The 17689-nt window shown below is 36.7% G+C and overlaps 1 protein-coding gene across 2 annotated transcripts in view; it reads right to left on the bottom strand.

Annotated features, from left to right (window-relative positions):
* Positions 1-253: 253 nt before the first annotated feature.
* The window catches only part of AKAP11 (A-kinase anchoring protein 11), a 37000-nt gene continuing 19564 nt past the window's right edge, over positions 254-17689 (bottom strand). The window contains exons 7-11 of one of the 2 annotated variants that reach the window (XM_014965973.1): positions 17408-17563; positions 12600-12683; positions 11776-11822; positions 10197-10357; positions 254-4697 (exon numbers count right to left, since the gene is read on the bottom strand). In XM_014965973.1, coding sequence (XP_014821459.1) covers positions 4551-4697; positions 10197-10357; positions 11776-11822; positions 12600-12683; positions 17408-17563 — 595 coding nt within the window. In that variant the 3' untranslated portion in view covers positions 254-4550. The remainder of the gene's footprint in view (positions 4698-10196; positions 10358-11775; positions 11823-12599; positions 12684-17407; positions 17564-17689) is intronic. The other variant, XM_014965974.1, reaches the window with a different exon arrangement.

Genomic DNA, 17689 nt, shown 5'->3' with positions numbered 1-17689 from the left:
AATCCACACGACACTTTACTTCATATAACCAGAACTACGGGTTTACCTTTCAACCCAAAGACAGTAAAACAGAGTTCTCGCATTCTTCCTGGAGGCCAACTTAATCCTGTAAGAAGTATGCCATCTACTGATGCACTAGTTACTATACCATTCTTCAAGCGCCTTCACGCAACCACTGACCGAGACCACTCTGAGCTGTGTTAGCTGAAAAGAAAAATAATATTCCATGAATTTACAAGAAATGACAGCGCTCTCGAAGCCAGTGAAATGTGTTTTATTTTAAGCCACTGCTAAAACAAGGACAAGTTTAGTGCAACCTGGAGTTCATAATCTGAAAACTGAATATAGTTAAATTACTAAAATGGCAAAACTTGTCACCATTATACAGTACAAGACCTTCATATTCATTGAGTACAGTTACATAAACATTTATAGTTATTCAAACTGCTTTTGGTATACAATTGCATCACTAACTGGGCTGTGAATTACTGTAACACTGCACAAATAAGCAGCAGTTCCAGCAAGTTATAATAAATTTTAGTATTAAATACTATTCAGACATTAAAACAGAACAAAGGCCCCTCTAAAACTACAACTCCAGCTATACAACAGGAATGTACAAAGATGGTACAAAATAAAGTGACTACAGTGGCTGGGCTCTGTACTCGCCTCTGCAGAGCTCAAGTACAGTAAATGCTCAACAGTAGTGGCTCTTGCTGAAAAGCCAAAATTCTGACACTAAAATCATTCCTGAATCTTCTGTTTTTCTTTGCAAATCAACTGCGTAAAACTAAGGGGTTTTGCGCTGGTGACAGTGTTTACTACTCAACCGTGTTCCCATCTCCAACAAGCTGTGGCTCTTTATAGAAAAGGTCCCAGACAAAGTTACGCTCCCAAATGTTAACGTTTAAAATCTGATACCGTTTTTGAGAGACCTAATTAGTCTCGGAATGTGGGTTGCTGGGTTTTTGGTTTTTGTTTGCTTTTTAGAAAGCTTACACAATCTTTTAAAACTCCAGAACAAAGATACTACACAAATTGCATTCACGTACACCGTCTTAGCTACTTTTTCACATCCTCATTTTGAGACAGCCAACGCTCTTTAATTTTAACATATGGGTTTGAGTTTTGTTTGGTTTTTATTTTATTTTAAGGCTTTATGCATACTTCTGTATTATTTATGCGCCCCGTTCTGAATGTTTAAACTTGTTTTAAATATGGCCACTTTTAATTGTTAATTTATAGAGGGACTATTTTCAAAGTGCTTTTTCTACAGAATCGTACAAAACATCCAAACACTTCATTTTTTCAAAACATCAAATGTATTTATGAAGTGTTTTGAGTCTGGGTGTCTTCTGGAACAATATCACCATTGTATATATTTTCCTCAACTTAAAAATTAAATTACCAAGTCTGGTTTCCCATACAAAAAAAATCCAAGATGAAACAAACTCTACCTTGCTATGTTTGTTTCTAAAGCAGAGTTGTCTGGTTTATACGGACCAAAACATGGCCCTTCATGTTTTTACAGTTTCATTTACACTTCTGTATTTGTGGTCAGGAGTTTTAAATAAACTCGGTAACAACGTAATTTAAGACTTGCATTAGCAAAGAACAGCCTTCTCGCTAATATGGCAGACAGCATCAGTTAAGTAGAGTCAAAGTAAGGTTTCCCAAAGATTACTAAAATTGTTAAATTAAAATAATTTTGCCAGGCTAGTTTAATGCCTTCTCAATTTTGATACCAAAGGAAAAAAATCCAGAATAAATTTAAAACAATTTGTGTAGAAAATTGGTTTGGGATTTTTTGTTCATTTTTACTTAAAGTATTTTATAACATCTTTCTCATGTAAATTTGGAAACTATGCTACTTTCCTCAGAGGCTAATAAATCCATTTCTTCCTTAACGTATCTCCAATCAATAGTTACAGAAAGTACAGAAAGTAAGTCTGAAAACAAGATTCCACTTACAAAAATCATTTTTAGTGCAACTATTGTCTACTTCACTTTTTAAACAGTTGTAAGCTTTGTGAATCGCACAATCCTGTACCTTTCTCCAGAAAGGTCATTAAAAAGAAAAAACACTTCACCAACTTTATAAAATCCATCATACTGAATAAATCACAGTTTAAAACCGGCTATTCCTGTGGTCTTGTTTTGTTGGGTTTTTTACAATGTACAGCTTTGTACAATGCCTTCAATATCTTTATCTATTTGGGTTTGGACATGTACAGAAATACCGGACTAGTACTACTGTATCTTCATGTCCTAAAATTTCACTTGGTGAGAACACAAGGGTCTAAAACCCAGAGCAAAATTTAGTCCTAAGGTACTCTTTTTAGTATTTTATTTTCTTGACATTTCAATTTTATAGATAAATTTGTACATTACTGTCACGTTAAAGGGAAAGATGTTACAGCCAGAAAATGGTTTCAATTTTTTTGGCTGAAACAACATTGAAAGTCAACCTTAAAAAAGGAAGAAAGGAGTACAGGAGGTTGGAGAGAAAAAAAAAAATCCAGACAACTTTTGTACAAATCTTCAAAAATATTTGTTACTAGCCCCATCTTCCAAATACAGGAATTAAGATAACTTTCCCCTCCTGCTTTGGGTTCTACAGGAAAAACAACTCCTGACGCTTGGCTTTATAACAAGGCCTAGCAAACCTAAACCAGAAGACCCTACAATAGTTTTTGGTCTTTTTGTCACATGGCATAAATAGAACTTTCAATCTGTGAAATGATACATGAAGTGAGGCCATAAATTATGAGCATAACAACAGAATTTTAAGTTATTGGTACAAATTTACACTGTAAGCCCATATTTGTGAGATCTCATATGCATTGAGATACATATCATTGTGTGTATGCACATGTGTGAACACACCTATGTGTGTATACAAAAATGTTAAAGATCTTTAACTTGGTGAGAAAGGTGAACTTTGCGAGACCCAAGGCAGAAATCCAGATGACAAATGAGGACTAAAACCAGGTCTCTGTAAAAAAAGCAGTCGAATACCTTCCTGAAACACAAAGTCATTGCAAGGAGAGGGCTCTTGAGTTTTACCAGTGTGACATCTCATAGTGATTTAGGGGGTAGGGGAAATCAGAATTGAACACATTCCAGTAAAATTCATGAATAGGTTTAGAGACTTCGGGATGAGAAACTTGTGCACCTTATCAACAGTACAGTTTTCTTTGAAAGAACTACTAAGAGTTTTTCATTCATCCAGAATAAGACTCCATGATGCTCCTGCAAGAGATATGAGTTTTGAGGTGGCAACCTTGTAATTACCAGCATGTGTCTTTTTCTCTCAAAGGATGTATAAAAAAAAAACAAAACAAAAAACAAATCCAAGAAGCGCTTTCAAACCACAGGATATGTAAAGGTCCAGCTTCCAGCTTTCCCTTCGAAGAGAAAGGCAAGTCAGCAGCACTGGTGAGAAACTTGACTCGGCTGCTAAAAAGACTTGATTTAAAGTGCCTTTAAAAAAAAAATTCTGTGAAGGTAGTTAAGAAAAATGAAAAATCAATTTGTAGAGATTTCCCCTTTATGTTTTAATTAGCTTTCTTTGTTATACACTTAAGTGCTCACTGAGTAACAAAGTTATCTTTATTACTGAAAAGAAAGTTCATATATGGAGGCTAAGAAATAAAGAATTAGATTAATCAAAAAGATGGCCAAAATCCTCAGAGGAAGAAATTTTGATCTGCTACTTTTAACACATCTAGTGAGAGACTAACATACAAATTCTTTGACACAGAATTAATGTCACAGAAGTATTTGCATACAAAAAAGCTTCAGTAAGAAATTTAGCAATTTAGACTTGATTGGCAAGCTTCAGGAAACCTCACTGAAGGAGTATGTATGAAATTATGCTCAGCTACTCACTCTGCCCTATTACCAGCTCTATACTAGTCAACAAAAGGGAACATGTATTTGCACCTCAGCAATCTCAGAGCAGGCTCTCACATCTCCACATGAAGTCAAACTTGATAAAGGCGGCTACGAAGCCAGACTGGATTAAGGAGCTGCCTGGGCAGGTCACCATCTTATTCCTGGCAATGGTGCCCTTGGGCACGTAACACCTGGCCAATATTGGTGACTTTTTTTAATCAGCAAGGTATTCCTGAATGGATTTTTGCAGAACATCAGTGCTCTTAGTCCCACAGTGAATATAGCACACATACAAGTGGGGAAATGAGCTATCCTGGCACAGCGGGAATCCCGAATATGATGTCTGAGACTGTCTCCTCTGAACTACTATCACAGACAAGGGATTTTTTCATAAATATATTTCAATGGTCTGAACACAGCAGTAAATACATGTTATGCATGGGTGGACAATACCAATTATGGACTGAATAAACATACCATGTGCACAGTATCACAAAGCACAGCACAGCTATTTTTGACTTTCACCTCAAAGTCTTTTAAATGCTGACAATTACTTGAACATTCATTAGTTGAATTTTACTTTACATATCTGTGTTCTTTCTATCTCCTTTCAAAAGAGGAATGAAGTGAAGAGTGTTGCATCTTTGGATTTTTCAAACGTTTTCCAGAAGCCAACCAACCAAAGACTTATTTAGAGCTTGCTCTCCATCAGACACCTTCTCTGTCATTTCACAATATTTCAGCACTGCTTGCAAGAGATCTCCAACTTTCCAATTTCTTTCTCGCAGTCTTCTGGAAAGCTAAAGGGGAGACAGGGGAACACAAAACAAAATATTTTGACCGGCACATCCTGATTAACAGTTACATAAGTTATTCTTGAAACATTAGCTCATAAGAGATCAGTTGTAATGAGTTAATCCTTATTCCCACATCTATAAAAACAAAAACTTCCGCAAGAATCAAGCAGAAGTTTCTGTAGGGCAGTTTTCACAAAATTTTCTTCTGGAGGGAGCGACATTTTCGAATGACGTGGTGCCACAGGTATGAGGGCTGTGGTTCATCAAGACTGCAGAAAACAGGAAATTCCGAACACAAGATTAAGACATTTGCCACCCCTCCCATGCCAATAATGCACATATAAAAAGACAAAACTCAGTCTTAATAAAAGGATGTGGATTTTCCTTTCACAACATATAGTGTGGTTTGGGTGGCACAGATGCTACCCTCAATGAAAACAGTGCCTTCAGAGTTGGGAAATTATAACATCTCTTGGGGAAGAGGAAAAGGTGAGGGTTAAGTTAAGCTACCATTTGGGAGCAGAGATCAGTGTAGCTGAAAACATTTACTTTTCACCCAGGATCAAAGGGGAAAAAAAAAATAAAAATCTTCCTTTGCTTATGCATCAAGCTCAGCTATATATGGAAAAAAGCCCACCCTAAAACAAGGATGAATTTGCCCGATTGCCCAGGAGTAAAAAAATCTTTTACTTTAAAAAACCCTACCAAACCCACATTAAAAAGCTTTATTCTCTGTAGCTTTCTGGACAACTGTCAATGATGCATTTAATAAACACAATTTAGACACCCTATTTATTCTTTGAATCTATAGAATTTTATTGCCTTCCACAGTCCCTACCCATGACGTTCTATACGTTAATTTTTTTTAAAAAAGTCATTCCGTGCAGTATCTTCCACAGATACAAAATTTAAAATTCATAATGTTTCTTCTATGAGATCTGTCAGATTGCAATACAAAATTCCATTAAAAAATGAAAAGGAAAACAATGTCTCTCTGGTTCTTCACCTAGGGAGCGTACCAACTGCAACAAGGCAGGTGGGGGAACTGACAGAAAGAACGTGGGCATAAAAACATGTATAAAACAATTAACTTCTTGAGCAAACAATTAACTTGAACAAGCGAAAAAGATCCTCTCTAATTTTGAGTACAATATATCCTAAACGCTGAAACTTCTTCAGTGAAAAAAACCCAGCGTTTTTTCTACAATAAAAAGAACTAAAATTCTTGTTGTTTTTTCTGTGATTTTTTAAAACAGAGCACGGGGTGCAAGAGTTTTACAGTCTACAGCAGGCAATTGTGTAAATGGTGTTTGGTTTATAAACGAGTAGTCATTTTTCTTATGCCAGAGGAAAGTTTGGCTAATGTCTGAAGAACTACTTAAGCAAAGAAAGTATAAAACTTCTGTCCAGAGAAGATACCACCATGGTAAGATGATAGAGCTGGCACCTGGCTTCACTAATGTTTCCATTTTAATTTACAGTTCAAAGTTCAATCCCACTATTTCTTTAGCAGACTGATCTGTTTCTTACTGTCAGACAAGTGAAATATTGGAGTCCCCTCAAAATAAGTAGCAAGAATCCTAAAAGAGCTAGATAAGGTCCAATTAAAAACTGCATGTATGTAGTTTTTTAATCCAAGCACTTGTATTTCCACACTGTCAGGCTTCTCAAAGAAGTCAAGAACGAACTATTCTAATTTACTAGTTTCTTGTTCTAGCTCCTAACAAATGTATTTTGTTTCCTACATAGGTATTTAAATTCTTTTTGCCTTGCTAAGTATAACACGTGTCCTTAAGTTAGAGTTCATACCCAGCTGCAGCAACTAATACCTTGCCTGATACACGCTAGGAGTATTTTTGTCTTTTACACAGCCACATCACATAAGTGGCTCATTACCCCTGCTGTGATCAGCTAACACAAGCCCTTCCTCCCTTCCACAACCCACCGACTGCTTATAGAGAAAATTACTGTTTAATGTAATCTAAAGCCCACGTAACTGAGGTAACACACCAAAGTACCTATGAGATGACCAAAACCCCAGAGCTGGCGAGAGATCAGCATGCAGAGGTCAGCTTAGTTTTCTGCTGGGCTGCAGTGCCCTCTGGAGGTGCCTGTCTAGCTTTACTGGGGACAGAGCCGACAACCACTATTTATAATTTAAAATGCTCAGTTTGGGTCAGAGATCATTCCAATTGGGAAACGGGATGGAATAAAAAACATCCTTCCCCGCCCCCATGAGGGGAAACAGGATTTCAGTTCATTTTAACATAAATGCATTTAGAGAACTAAAAATTCATCTACAAAATTAAGTCAAACAATTGACTATTTTAACTTTTTCATGACTGCATGACTACTGCCTGCCTGACGGTTTTGTGTTTTATCTCTAGGTGTCAACTCAGTATCAATTTATGACTGAAGTATCAATTAGAAAACTATTAGAGCTTCTTAGGAATGCATACATAATAGACATCACTATTTTCCAGAGTGCTCTTCTCAGTATTCTCTTATTAGGGTAGCTAGAGTGGTGCTCCGATACACAGTCAGCTAGTAATATCTTTCCTGTCTTATTGTATGACTCTATGTGTCTTCAGGCATTGGCTCGAATAGTAGCATCACAGCTTTGAAATCTACTAAGTCAGGGCTGGCAGAAGAATGAGACTCAAGGAAAAATTAAGACAAGACACATCTGACATCTATTTTTTGTCTTACACGGTTATGTTACAGTGTAAGATACAGGTGTGTCACACACACACACAAAGGAGAATATTATTAACACTTGTGGGTCCTGCTGAGAGTCTGCTTGAGTACTTGCAACACTGCAATTCACATACAACAAACATGAAATAGATGGATAGATCCTCAAAAGATGGCAAAAACGACTCACAAGGTCAGAATGACTGTAGTCACTAAACCCAACTCATTCACATCAAAAGAACTTCAGAGAATGCTGGGGCAGGCAGGTGAGAACCAAAAAAGTGAAGTATTTTCTTCTTCATTTTAAGACATTTACAAGCCATAACAGGAAAGGAACGTATGAATATAAGGATTAAATCCACCAGTTTAAAATGAAAAACAGAAATGGAGAAAAGTACTCTTAAACTGCCTTCTAGTTTATGAAAGCACGACATCTGCTCTAAGTGTCAAAACTAACGTACAGTAGAATCATAGAATGGTTTGGGTTGGAATGGACCTTAGAGATCATTGAGTTTCAACCCCCCTGCCATGGGCAGGGACACCTTCCAATAGACCAGGTGACTCACAGCCCCATCCAACCTGGCCTTGAACACCCACAGGGATGGGGCATCCACAGCTTCTCCAGGCAACCTGTTCCAGTGTCTTATCACGCTCAGAGTACAGAATTTCTTCCTGATATCTAATATAAATCTACCCTCTTTCAGTTTAAACCTGTTACCCCTCGTCCCATCACTACACTGCCCATCTTTCCTGTAGGCCTCCTTTAAGTACTGGAAGGTTGCAGTAAGGTCTTCCAGACCCTTCTCTTTTCCAGGCTGAACAACCCCAACTCTCTCAGCCTGTCCTCGTAGGGGAGGTGCTCCATCCCACTGATCTTCTTAGTAGCCCTCTGCTGGACCCGTACCAGCAGGTCCATGTCCTTCCTGTGTTGAGGACTCCAAAGCTGGACACAGCACTCCAGGCGGGGTCTCATGCCAGTGGAGTAGTGAGGCAGAATTACCTCCCTCAACCTGCTGGCTACACTTCTTTTGATGCAGCCCAGGATGCCATTGGCTTTCTGGGCTGCCAGCACACTGCCAGCTTATGTTGAGCTTCTCATCCACCGACACCCCCAAGTCCTTCTCCTCAGGGCTGCTCTCTAGCCATTCTCCACCCAAGTCTGTATTTGTGCTTGGGATGGCCCTGATCCCTGTGCAAGGCCTTGCACTTGGCCTTGTTGAACTTCATGAGATTTGCACAGGCCCAAGCTCAAGCCTGTCCAGGTCCCTCTGGATGGCATCCCGTCCCCCTAAACACATTGACACCAAGCTGTGTGGTGTGGTCATCAGCAAAATATATTTCTGAAATAATTCTACATCAAACATACCAACATCCAGAAAAGAAGCACAGGGGATATATTTCAGCTTACCAAAAAAATATTTCCCAATTTTCTTGGTTATTCTAAATAAGAATGCAAGACCTTCTACTCTCGAGATTGAATACATATACCACACAGTTACACAAGCAAAAGAAAAATAAAACTAGCATTTTTTTTCTGGCTAGAAAGGGAGAAGCCACTCTTGGGAAAATTCAGCCCAGATACGATCAGGACTGTCCTCTAGGTACCTTTCACACTCTTAACACAAATTTACAGGAACCAAGCACTGTAGGTGCCCACATTCATCTAAGTTTGGGAGTCTATTTAGTCATACTGACTTCTACTTCCTGGTCACTCCCCTTTTCTCCTGAAACGATGATTTGAGCTTTGGAAAGCACCAAGTTGAAGACTCAATACTGGATTTGGGAACTGAGACCAAGCTTTTCCTTCCTTAATATACTGATACGCGCGTTGTTTTTGCCAATATCTTTATTAATAAAAACATACTAATGGCATCATGTTAACATTTTTTCACCTTACCAGGTCAAAACAAAAATCTTTGATAATTTATCACTCATATCAACCTTATCATTAGAGATAATGCCTATATATTTAAGTTAGCCCTTCAGTAGCCATGAAATGTTAAAATAATTTCTTGGTAGAAGATTAAAAAAATAGGTCAAAGGTAATAAATACCATATTATCGTGCAGTTTGGTGTGTAGCCACTAAGGAGTAATTTTTGCAATTTTATAGGAATAAGAATTCTCTCTTATATGTTTGTGATGGAAAAACTCAGGTCAGTGCATATATCAAAATTTTGACCCTTCCCTAAGAGATGCTACTTGTTAAAGCCTAATGCTTTAAACTTCTGCTTTCTCTCTGGTCACATATTAAATTCAATCTATAAAACCAAAATAAAGGTACCTAAAAATTAAACTGAGCCTTCTTTCTTAACAGTTTTGGTTGCAGTTGCTTACAGAATAAAACCATATTTAATATTTAATTAGAACCTAAACTTCTTTCTGATAAGAAAATGTGCATTTGCTAGCAGAAAAACCTGAGGCAGAACATCAAAATATTAAGTTAGAAATTAATTTGCATGATTCAATTTATAGACAATTAAAAATTAAGTAAAAAATGCTTGAAAACACACTCTTTTTGCTAAACAAAAATGCTGTAATTGTATCTTCTTTGGAGTAGAACTAGGAAAACAACTTGTGTAACAAGTTAACTCAGCTTTGATTAATACTGGTTTATTTATGGTACATGCACAGGCTAAACAGGCTGTTGCACTTTGACCTCTCAGGATTTAAATAATTATTTTCCTCAACAGCAAATACCTTATTACTATAGAGTGGCAAATAAAGCAGTAGCAGCTGGTGTATTATAGCAAACAGAAATCAAGCAAATCCTTTTGCTTTCCCACCACCCATCAGACCCAAGTACTTACAAAGACAAATTCCCTTGTAGCAGCATCATGGAAGTGAAGATCAGACACCTCTGTCTCAGAAGCCACCAGCCACTGGAGCGCTGCTCTGAGTTGAGGGTCCACTAGATTTGGTTCCAGATCAATATTCACTATTGCTAAAGTCTTCTGTATTTGCTCCGAACCTAACATTAAAAATGTAATCATCAAATACATAATTCTGAATTTTTTCCCAAAAGTCTCTGTTCACTGTTTAGACTATATTTTCTTAAAAAGCTGAATTTAATAAATGCAGATAATAGAAAGGGAAAAAAATCATGCTGCTTCTGTACTTTCCCACAAGGAAGTACTGTTTAACCCATTTACAAACATAGCTGCGTACTAACAGACATGTATGCTGCAATGTATATTCCAAATGACAAGGAATTTAGCACAGCCTTTCCTAAACTGTTTGAACAGCAGTGGCTCTCACATTGTCCATTAGTCATTTCAATTTTCAACTGCTGATTTTTGCTAGGCCTTCATCTACTAAATTTTTTTAGAAGTGTCTATTTCAGAATTCTTTCCTGTACAGGCAGACCGATCACATTGCCTCTGATTTTTTCCAAAATATAGAGCTGTTTTTACTGAAGTCTATCCAATTTTTCCACACTTCCTCTACAGCACGAGTTCCAAAAATTAACACAATATTGAAAGAGCAGTTGCATTAGAAACACAGTGAAACTACAGTATTGTCATCTTCTGTTCCCACCTCATTAAAAAAAAAAAAAGAATTTAAGAGATGTGGTTCACTTCCATACATTTTTTCAGACACTGAAAAAAAAAAAGAAATAACCACACATCTTTCTGCTTACGTCAAGACTATTTGGAGATTTGCAACGTGGCTGAATATCCTCTGTAAGCAGGTAGCAGAGGTTTCTTGAAACACTTATTTTACCTTCAGAATATACCCAATGCAAAGAAAAGCTCTGTTAGAACTTGCTCTAACATCAGCTCATCTTTAAATCCACCTCATACACTGTGCATTCAGGCTGTCCTTATTTGAGTTAACAACCTTTGGCACTTAATCAGACTGGAACCACAGCAGAGATCTTCTACAAACCAGAAAGTTGTAACAAGATTCTGGATAGACCCTATTTTAGATTTCACCAGGAAGAAAGATATTATAGCAAAAGTATTGAATCCAAGCTTTTTCACTGTTTCTCATAATTCCTCTTCCAAGGCTAATATGGCCAATCTGAATAACTTCTGCAGTATCTCCAACGTAGCCATGCAGATGCATTGCTACGGCTCCTTATCAAATGTCTTACAAATAAGTTAGTCTATGCATATAAATTTACGCTTTCAACAAGCTCATCAGAGCTCACTACCTCACATTATTAAATACATGTATGAGCACCAGAGGCTAGGGCTCCCCAAAGGCTGTAAATTTCAGTGCATTAAGAGGTGTATGTAAGGTATTAATCTAAGAATATATTCTGACACTTGACTGACATGCGTTATGATGAATAGGGATAATAGAGTTGTTATCTGCTTTGCAGACTACAGAAGCAAAGGATTAACAGAAGTAATTCATGTAGATCACACAGGTCATCAACATTACCTTCTACAGCATCCTTGGAGTCTTCATCTTTATCTTCTGTTCCATCACTGTGTTTTAAAAATAAAGCAAAAAATATTAATATAGTCCAATATGTGCACAAAAAATGTACTCAATCCTAAGACTGTAATGAAGGTTAAAGGGCAGGAAGATCATAAAAGAATTATGCAGTGATCATGAAAAGAAGCTTTGCTTCTCACACTATTTCATGTTGGAAACAGATTTATTGTCAACTTCGCAAGATTTGCTCTTAGGGAAAGAAGGGAGAAGAGAAACAAGAGAAGGGTGTTAAAAAGAAAGATTGCAATATGAAGACATTTTAAAATAAGAATAAAACTTACTGATTTTAATTTAGGAGGATAGTTTAGTTTTGCTTCATATGTTAAAAAGTTGAGCCACCTTATGTCACAAGTATGAACAGCTATAGGTTATTCAAAGCTGTGTCATAAGTGTTCTACAAAAAAATCAATTACCACACAATTTTGAATGTTTCTACCAGCCATAGGAAAAAACAGAAATCCTGTAGGAAGCAAGCTCTAGTTTGCATGAAAAAGTGAATCTAAAGACTTGTAAAACTGCAAGCAAGAACATGCACAAAGGGACCTTTCATTTTGCAAGCAGAAGGCAGTCATTAGTTTAGCACAGCAAAATTTAACCATTCAGTATGGATTAATTAATGAAAAAATCATATTGTGATTAAGTGAGAAAAGTGTGAATAATGTATCAGCATAAAAAAAAAAAGCACCGTATTTTTATTTTCCAAAATGATGATTTCATGCATTAATTATGAGGAACCCATCTGGTTTATATTTCTCAACTCAACCAACCTGTCTGATGTTGGAAAGGATAAATTCTCCTCATACATATCCCCTTCTAAACCAAGACTGCTCCAGCTACTGCTGTTACCATTACTGCCAGGAGAAGAAGAGAACACAGCTGAACTAGAAAAGAACAATACCTCAAACTAGAACCTTCATTGTCCTTAGAGCTGTTTTGTCAAGACATTTAACTCAAGAGCATTGAAACTTCCTAAACAGGTTTGCTGGAACAGTACTAACACAATTGTCAGTGCTATTCACAGCAGCAACGTGCACAATAATGCAAAACTGCTAAGTTTCAGTACACAGGTGAAACTATTAATTTGTACTCAATTAATTTTCCAGATCAGTGCTAGCAGTAATTCTGTCCTCAGGTCTAAGCATATTGCTCATTATTTATACAAGCTTGACAATTTCAGTATGATTACTCATGGGAATATGGATTCCAACTACAATATTTGCTTAAGGACTAGCTAAGAGTTCATAAAATTATACATTGTGAAGACAACTGTACAACTAAAATCCTTCCAACTCATTCCAAAAATCCAGTAATGAGCTCCAACAGCCTGATGAGGAGGAATTCTGAGGGCAAATAAAAAAACCTTTTTTTAAAAAAATTCTGAATATTGTTCTACAAACTGATTTTTTAAAAAAGGTGGGTGGGGGGGTGGAGGGGTAAGGGGTGGTGGTGTTGTAGATCGGTGAAAACAATACTAAAAAGATTAATTCACTCACAGTTCATCAACACATTGCAATTATTCCATGACTACATTCAACCCAATGCAAAGAGCAGAAAAAAATTGAGCATGTCTTTACATTTGTACATTTTGGGCATTACAATTTGCAGAGTTTGTTAAGCCTTTGCTTATGTACCACACTGAGCTACTCATGTGATGAAATCTCCTGTTCCCCAACTTCATAACTCCCCCAGAGTATGCCTGGAAGGCTTCCAAAACAGGATGTCAAGATAACCAGCATGCTTTGAGAAAGCTAGATTGTCTACTCTAGATGGTACAACAAGCCACGAAGCAACTGCAGAGAACAACTGCTGCAAGGAGATTCCTTCTTCATCTAAGTTTTGTGTGACTGTTAAAGCTCTTTTTTTCCACTCATTCCACTCAAGGCAAATATGAAAATACAAAACAACAAATGGTAGAAAGAAACACTTCAAGAGACAGACTTAAAATCTCTTGAAAGAGTCTGCCAATACCAGCACCACCTATCAGTGTCCTTTGCTTTCCAGTATGCCTGCTTGGATGCTAATTTCAAAACAGTAACAGCAGGTTAGCAAGCCTGCAAGATAAACACACCCTAACAGGAAAAATATAATTTAAGAGTTGCAGGTGCTTCATTCAGCATGTGCAAAGAACAGTTCTCTCATTATGCAAAAAAGAAAAAAGAAAATTAAAGAGCAGAAGCTTCCAAAGAAACCAACTTGATTTGCACAGAGAATGCGAACCTGATCTTAAGAACACTTCTCAAGCTACTGTGTGAAACTATCACAGTATATATGAAGTATTAAATTTGGTCTGAATTACACGGATAGAAAAGATTTAACATAGCCTACCGATACCAATATTTTGCACTCAAACAGCCTCTTTCACTGAAAATTATAAATGCATAACATAAGTGGAAGTGGCAGTAAAAGCTGTCCAAGTTCTTGGACTAAAGGAAAAAGGATTTGCAACCTAACAGAATAAGCTCGTGCATACTATTATTATGATTAAGTAATAGATTACTATATTTTTTTAAGATGTCAAACTTAGCCTGAAATAATCATATATTTAACTATATGATTACAATGCATAGCAGTGTATGAGACATTTTTGTCATGTGACCTTTATTTTCTTTTAAGATGCCAAAGTAAAAGCCTTGAAAATGAAGTCCTGCAACAAAAGAATAAGCAACAGAGAGAGGCATTATAATGCTTCTATAACGTTTCATGCAGTTTTTCAACATGAGCCAGCAGAGCTACAAGAAAAGCTTTCAACTTTTATATATATATAAAATTATATATATACACACATACTGTACATATGGGAACTATAACTCATATATCTGCTTTGAGATTCTGCATTCTGTACATACAGTCAAATTAAAGAGGTTTCTGCTCTGAATTATAACCTAGCCTGGATGCTCCAATTCATCCCCTGGAAAACCCTATATCTCTGCCTATGCCTTTACCTATAAATTAACTATAGAAAAAGTTTAAGACTATTTTATTTCTAAATTAAAGCCACTAACATTAGGCAGGCAAAGCAGAAGATCAAGCACTCCCTGACATCACTAACTTTACCAAGTCTGCTAAAGAACTTTCATTCCTATTTCCATTCAAATGGAACTGCAGGGATCATACTTTGATAATTCTTTCCAGGTTGTCTTGCTGCCTTGTTTACAGACAGTTTAATCCTCTGTGAAGTACTGAAGAACAACTTTTATATTCACCTGAGATGCAGAGGACATGTACCATTTCAACAGAGCTACTACAAAAAAAATGTTTGGGTTTTTTTTTCCCCCTGAAGTAAAGCAATGCAAGGTAAATTGAACTGGACCACTGTAGCTTGTACTGTTGTGTTGTTTTCTGGGGATTGTGATCCTGGGCTCCAAAAAAATTCCATCTACCCTTAATGGAATCTCTAGGTCTTTTATGAAGAAGATAATTCCCAAAAATGTCAGCTAAGGCAGTCTCAAGTACCAGTATCCCTTGAACACTGCAAATAGCTTGGAAAAGAGTGGGGTAAAGGAAAGGTCTTCTCTCACCAAGTAGAACTTGTCTAATGTTCACTATGCTGCTTAGATATATTGTACCAGCACTACCAACAAATTGGTCTAAGGCTTTCTGGTACCTCCAAGATGGTACAAGCAAGACTGCTGACAGCTTCTTAGCCACTGGAAGGAAGTGCACCTGCACTAAGGAATAGCTGCCAGGGGAGCGATGCTACCTGATACTACAGTTAAATGTTTCAAATTGACATGGTTTACATATAATCAGCACAGTTTGTTTTAAACAGATGGCCCTAACTGTAAGGAGGAAAAAAAACAGCAACAACAACAAAACCAATAAAAAGCCAAACTTTGCTGCAACTGCATAATGAGTGCCCCTCTATGACTGAATGGCATTTTCCTGTTTAATAAAAGAGTTTATATTAAAAAGAGGAAATAAAAGCAATAAATTTTCATCACTGCCATGCAATTTTTTTATTTCCTTAGAAGATGCTAACACTGTTCCACAAACAGTGTTATTACTGAACCTTGTTTTGTTACAGAAGGTCTCTCCTCTCACCCCCCAATATCTTTTTACTCAGGGCAATAACCCCAGGCCCTGTCACTTCCACCTGCTAAATCTCAGCAACACAAAGGAACACATATGCTGTTACCAATCCACATTGGCTTTGTAAAACCAGCTGATGGATTTGTGCATGCCAGTCTCTTCTGCCAACACCTTGCTGTTCAAATTACACCCCCCTTCTCCGAGTAAAATGCTAATTTAGTTTATTCCTCCTCGAATGAGCCACAGATTTTCTTGCAAATTACAGAAATTACCTTCTTTTCATTTAAATCTGTTTTGGGAATGATAAACAAACAACAAATACAACATAAGCACTACAGGTATAACAATGTTCTTGGACTTTTTTTTTCCTAGCATCAACCAGCCTATATTTTATGCACTATTTGTAACAGCCAATATATTGAATATTATTCCTTATACTCCAAAATTCATCAGGTAAGTCTAAACTCCATTTCACTCATTCAATGGATGACGTTAAAATAACTTTAAGGCAATGTATTCTCTTACAAAATTATTCAGTTGTATGAGTAATAAATTATACTAGCAGTTTGATTAAAACATTTAGTTAAGCAAAACATGAAAAAATATTGTACATATTTAAGTGAGTAGTTTCACTTTGGTACAAAACAACCCATTTGTACATTACATAAGGAAGCATTTCTCCCATATTTTCTTTAATCTCAGTGATGCTGGAACTACTAACTAGAAAGAGAAAACCTCTCCCCCAGTTCTACCGTTCTTCAACAGAGATGCTGAGCTTTCTACAGTAATATAAGCAGTATATGAATCATAAAAAACTAAGTTTACTCATTCCTCATATATTCCTTATATAGAAGCCTGGGCCATAACTTTCAATATAACTTTCCCTGGAAACAGGCAGAGACATTGGACATTTTTAAAATTCCCATTCTAATCTTTGTTAGTTATCAATCAGCCAGGGGAAGTGCAGCGAGAAGCTCTGTGGAAAACTTTACTTCCCTGAACGGGTAAGTTCCAATATTACAGACCTGTAAGCTCATGGTTAGTAGTACAGAAGTATTCCACCAACATCAGTTAGAACGGTTTATAAATTCAACTCCCCAAAAAGACAAAAATTGCTGTTAAAGCTCCTCATGCAAATTCTTCAAGAATAGATGAATTTACATAAAACAAATTCTTAATAATTAAGTTTTAGTATTTCAGAGCAAAACTAATAAGCAATACTTTTAATTTGTATTTTATACATCGTGGTTATTTTAAAGATATCTGCATCTTTTGCTAATACTTAAATTATGTATGTACAGTTTTGCTTAATGACTGACTTCAATGACAACACATACTCCACACATTTACAGAGTGTACAGTATGAACATTCCTGGGCAACAACATTTTGTAAGAAAACAAAAATACTAGAGCCCTTTTTAATAAAAGGGTCACTGTGTGTTGAAGACAAAATAAGTTCTTCTCCCTCAACCCCCAGGCAAAAAGCACTTGATGCCAAATAATTTGACAACAAAATATTTAAGTATACTAACATGTTTATAGTTACCTGTCACTGAGGTGAAGAAAGCTGCTGCTCTCATCAGGATGTTCATCTTCAAAACTTAGGTTGGACCAGCTACCCGTGCTATCATCACCAATACTAAGACTCATCTGCTGGCTAACAATAGATTCAACAGAGTGAAATCCTTCTCTTCCTACAGAGCTAAACAAAAATTGAAGACAAAAAACATCACCACATTTCAAGCTGATTTGTGTTAGTTAATTTACAGACATTTAACACCATTTCGAAGAGGTTAAATTCCAAGGAAAAGAAAAAAAAGGAAACCGT

Source organism: Calidris pugnax, unplaced genomic scaffold (genome assembly GCF_001431845.1).
Source record: "Calidris pugnax isolate Ruff unplaced genomic scaffold, ASM143184v1 scaffold20, whole genome shotgun sequence".
Lineage (NCBI taxonomy): Eukaryota > Metazoa > Chordata > Aves > Charadriiformes > Scolopacidae > Calidris > Calidris pugnax.
Note: the sequence above shows the minus strand (reverse complement) of the source record. Positions and strands in the feature narration are given on the sequence as shown.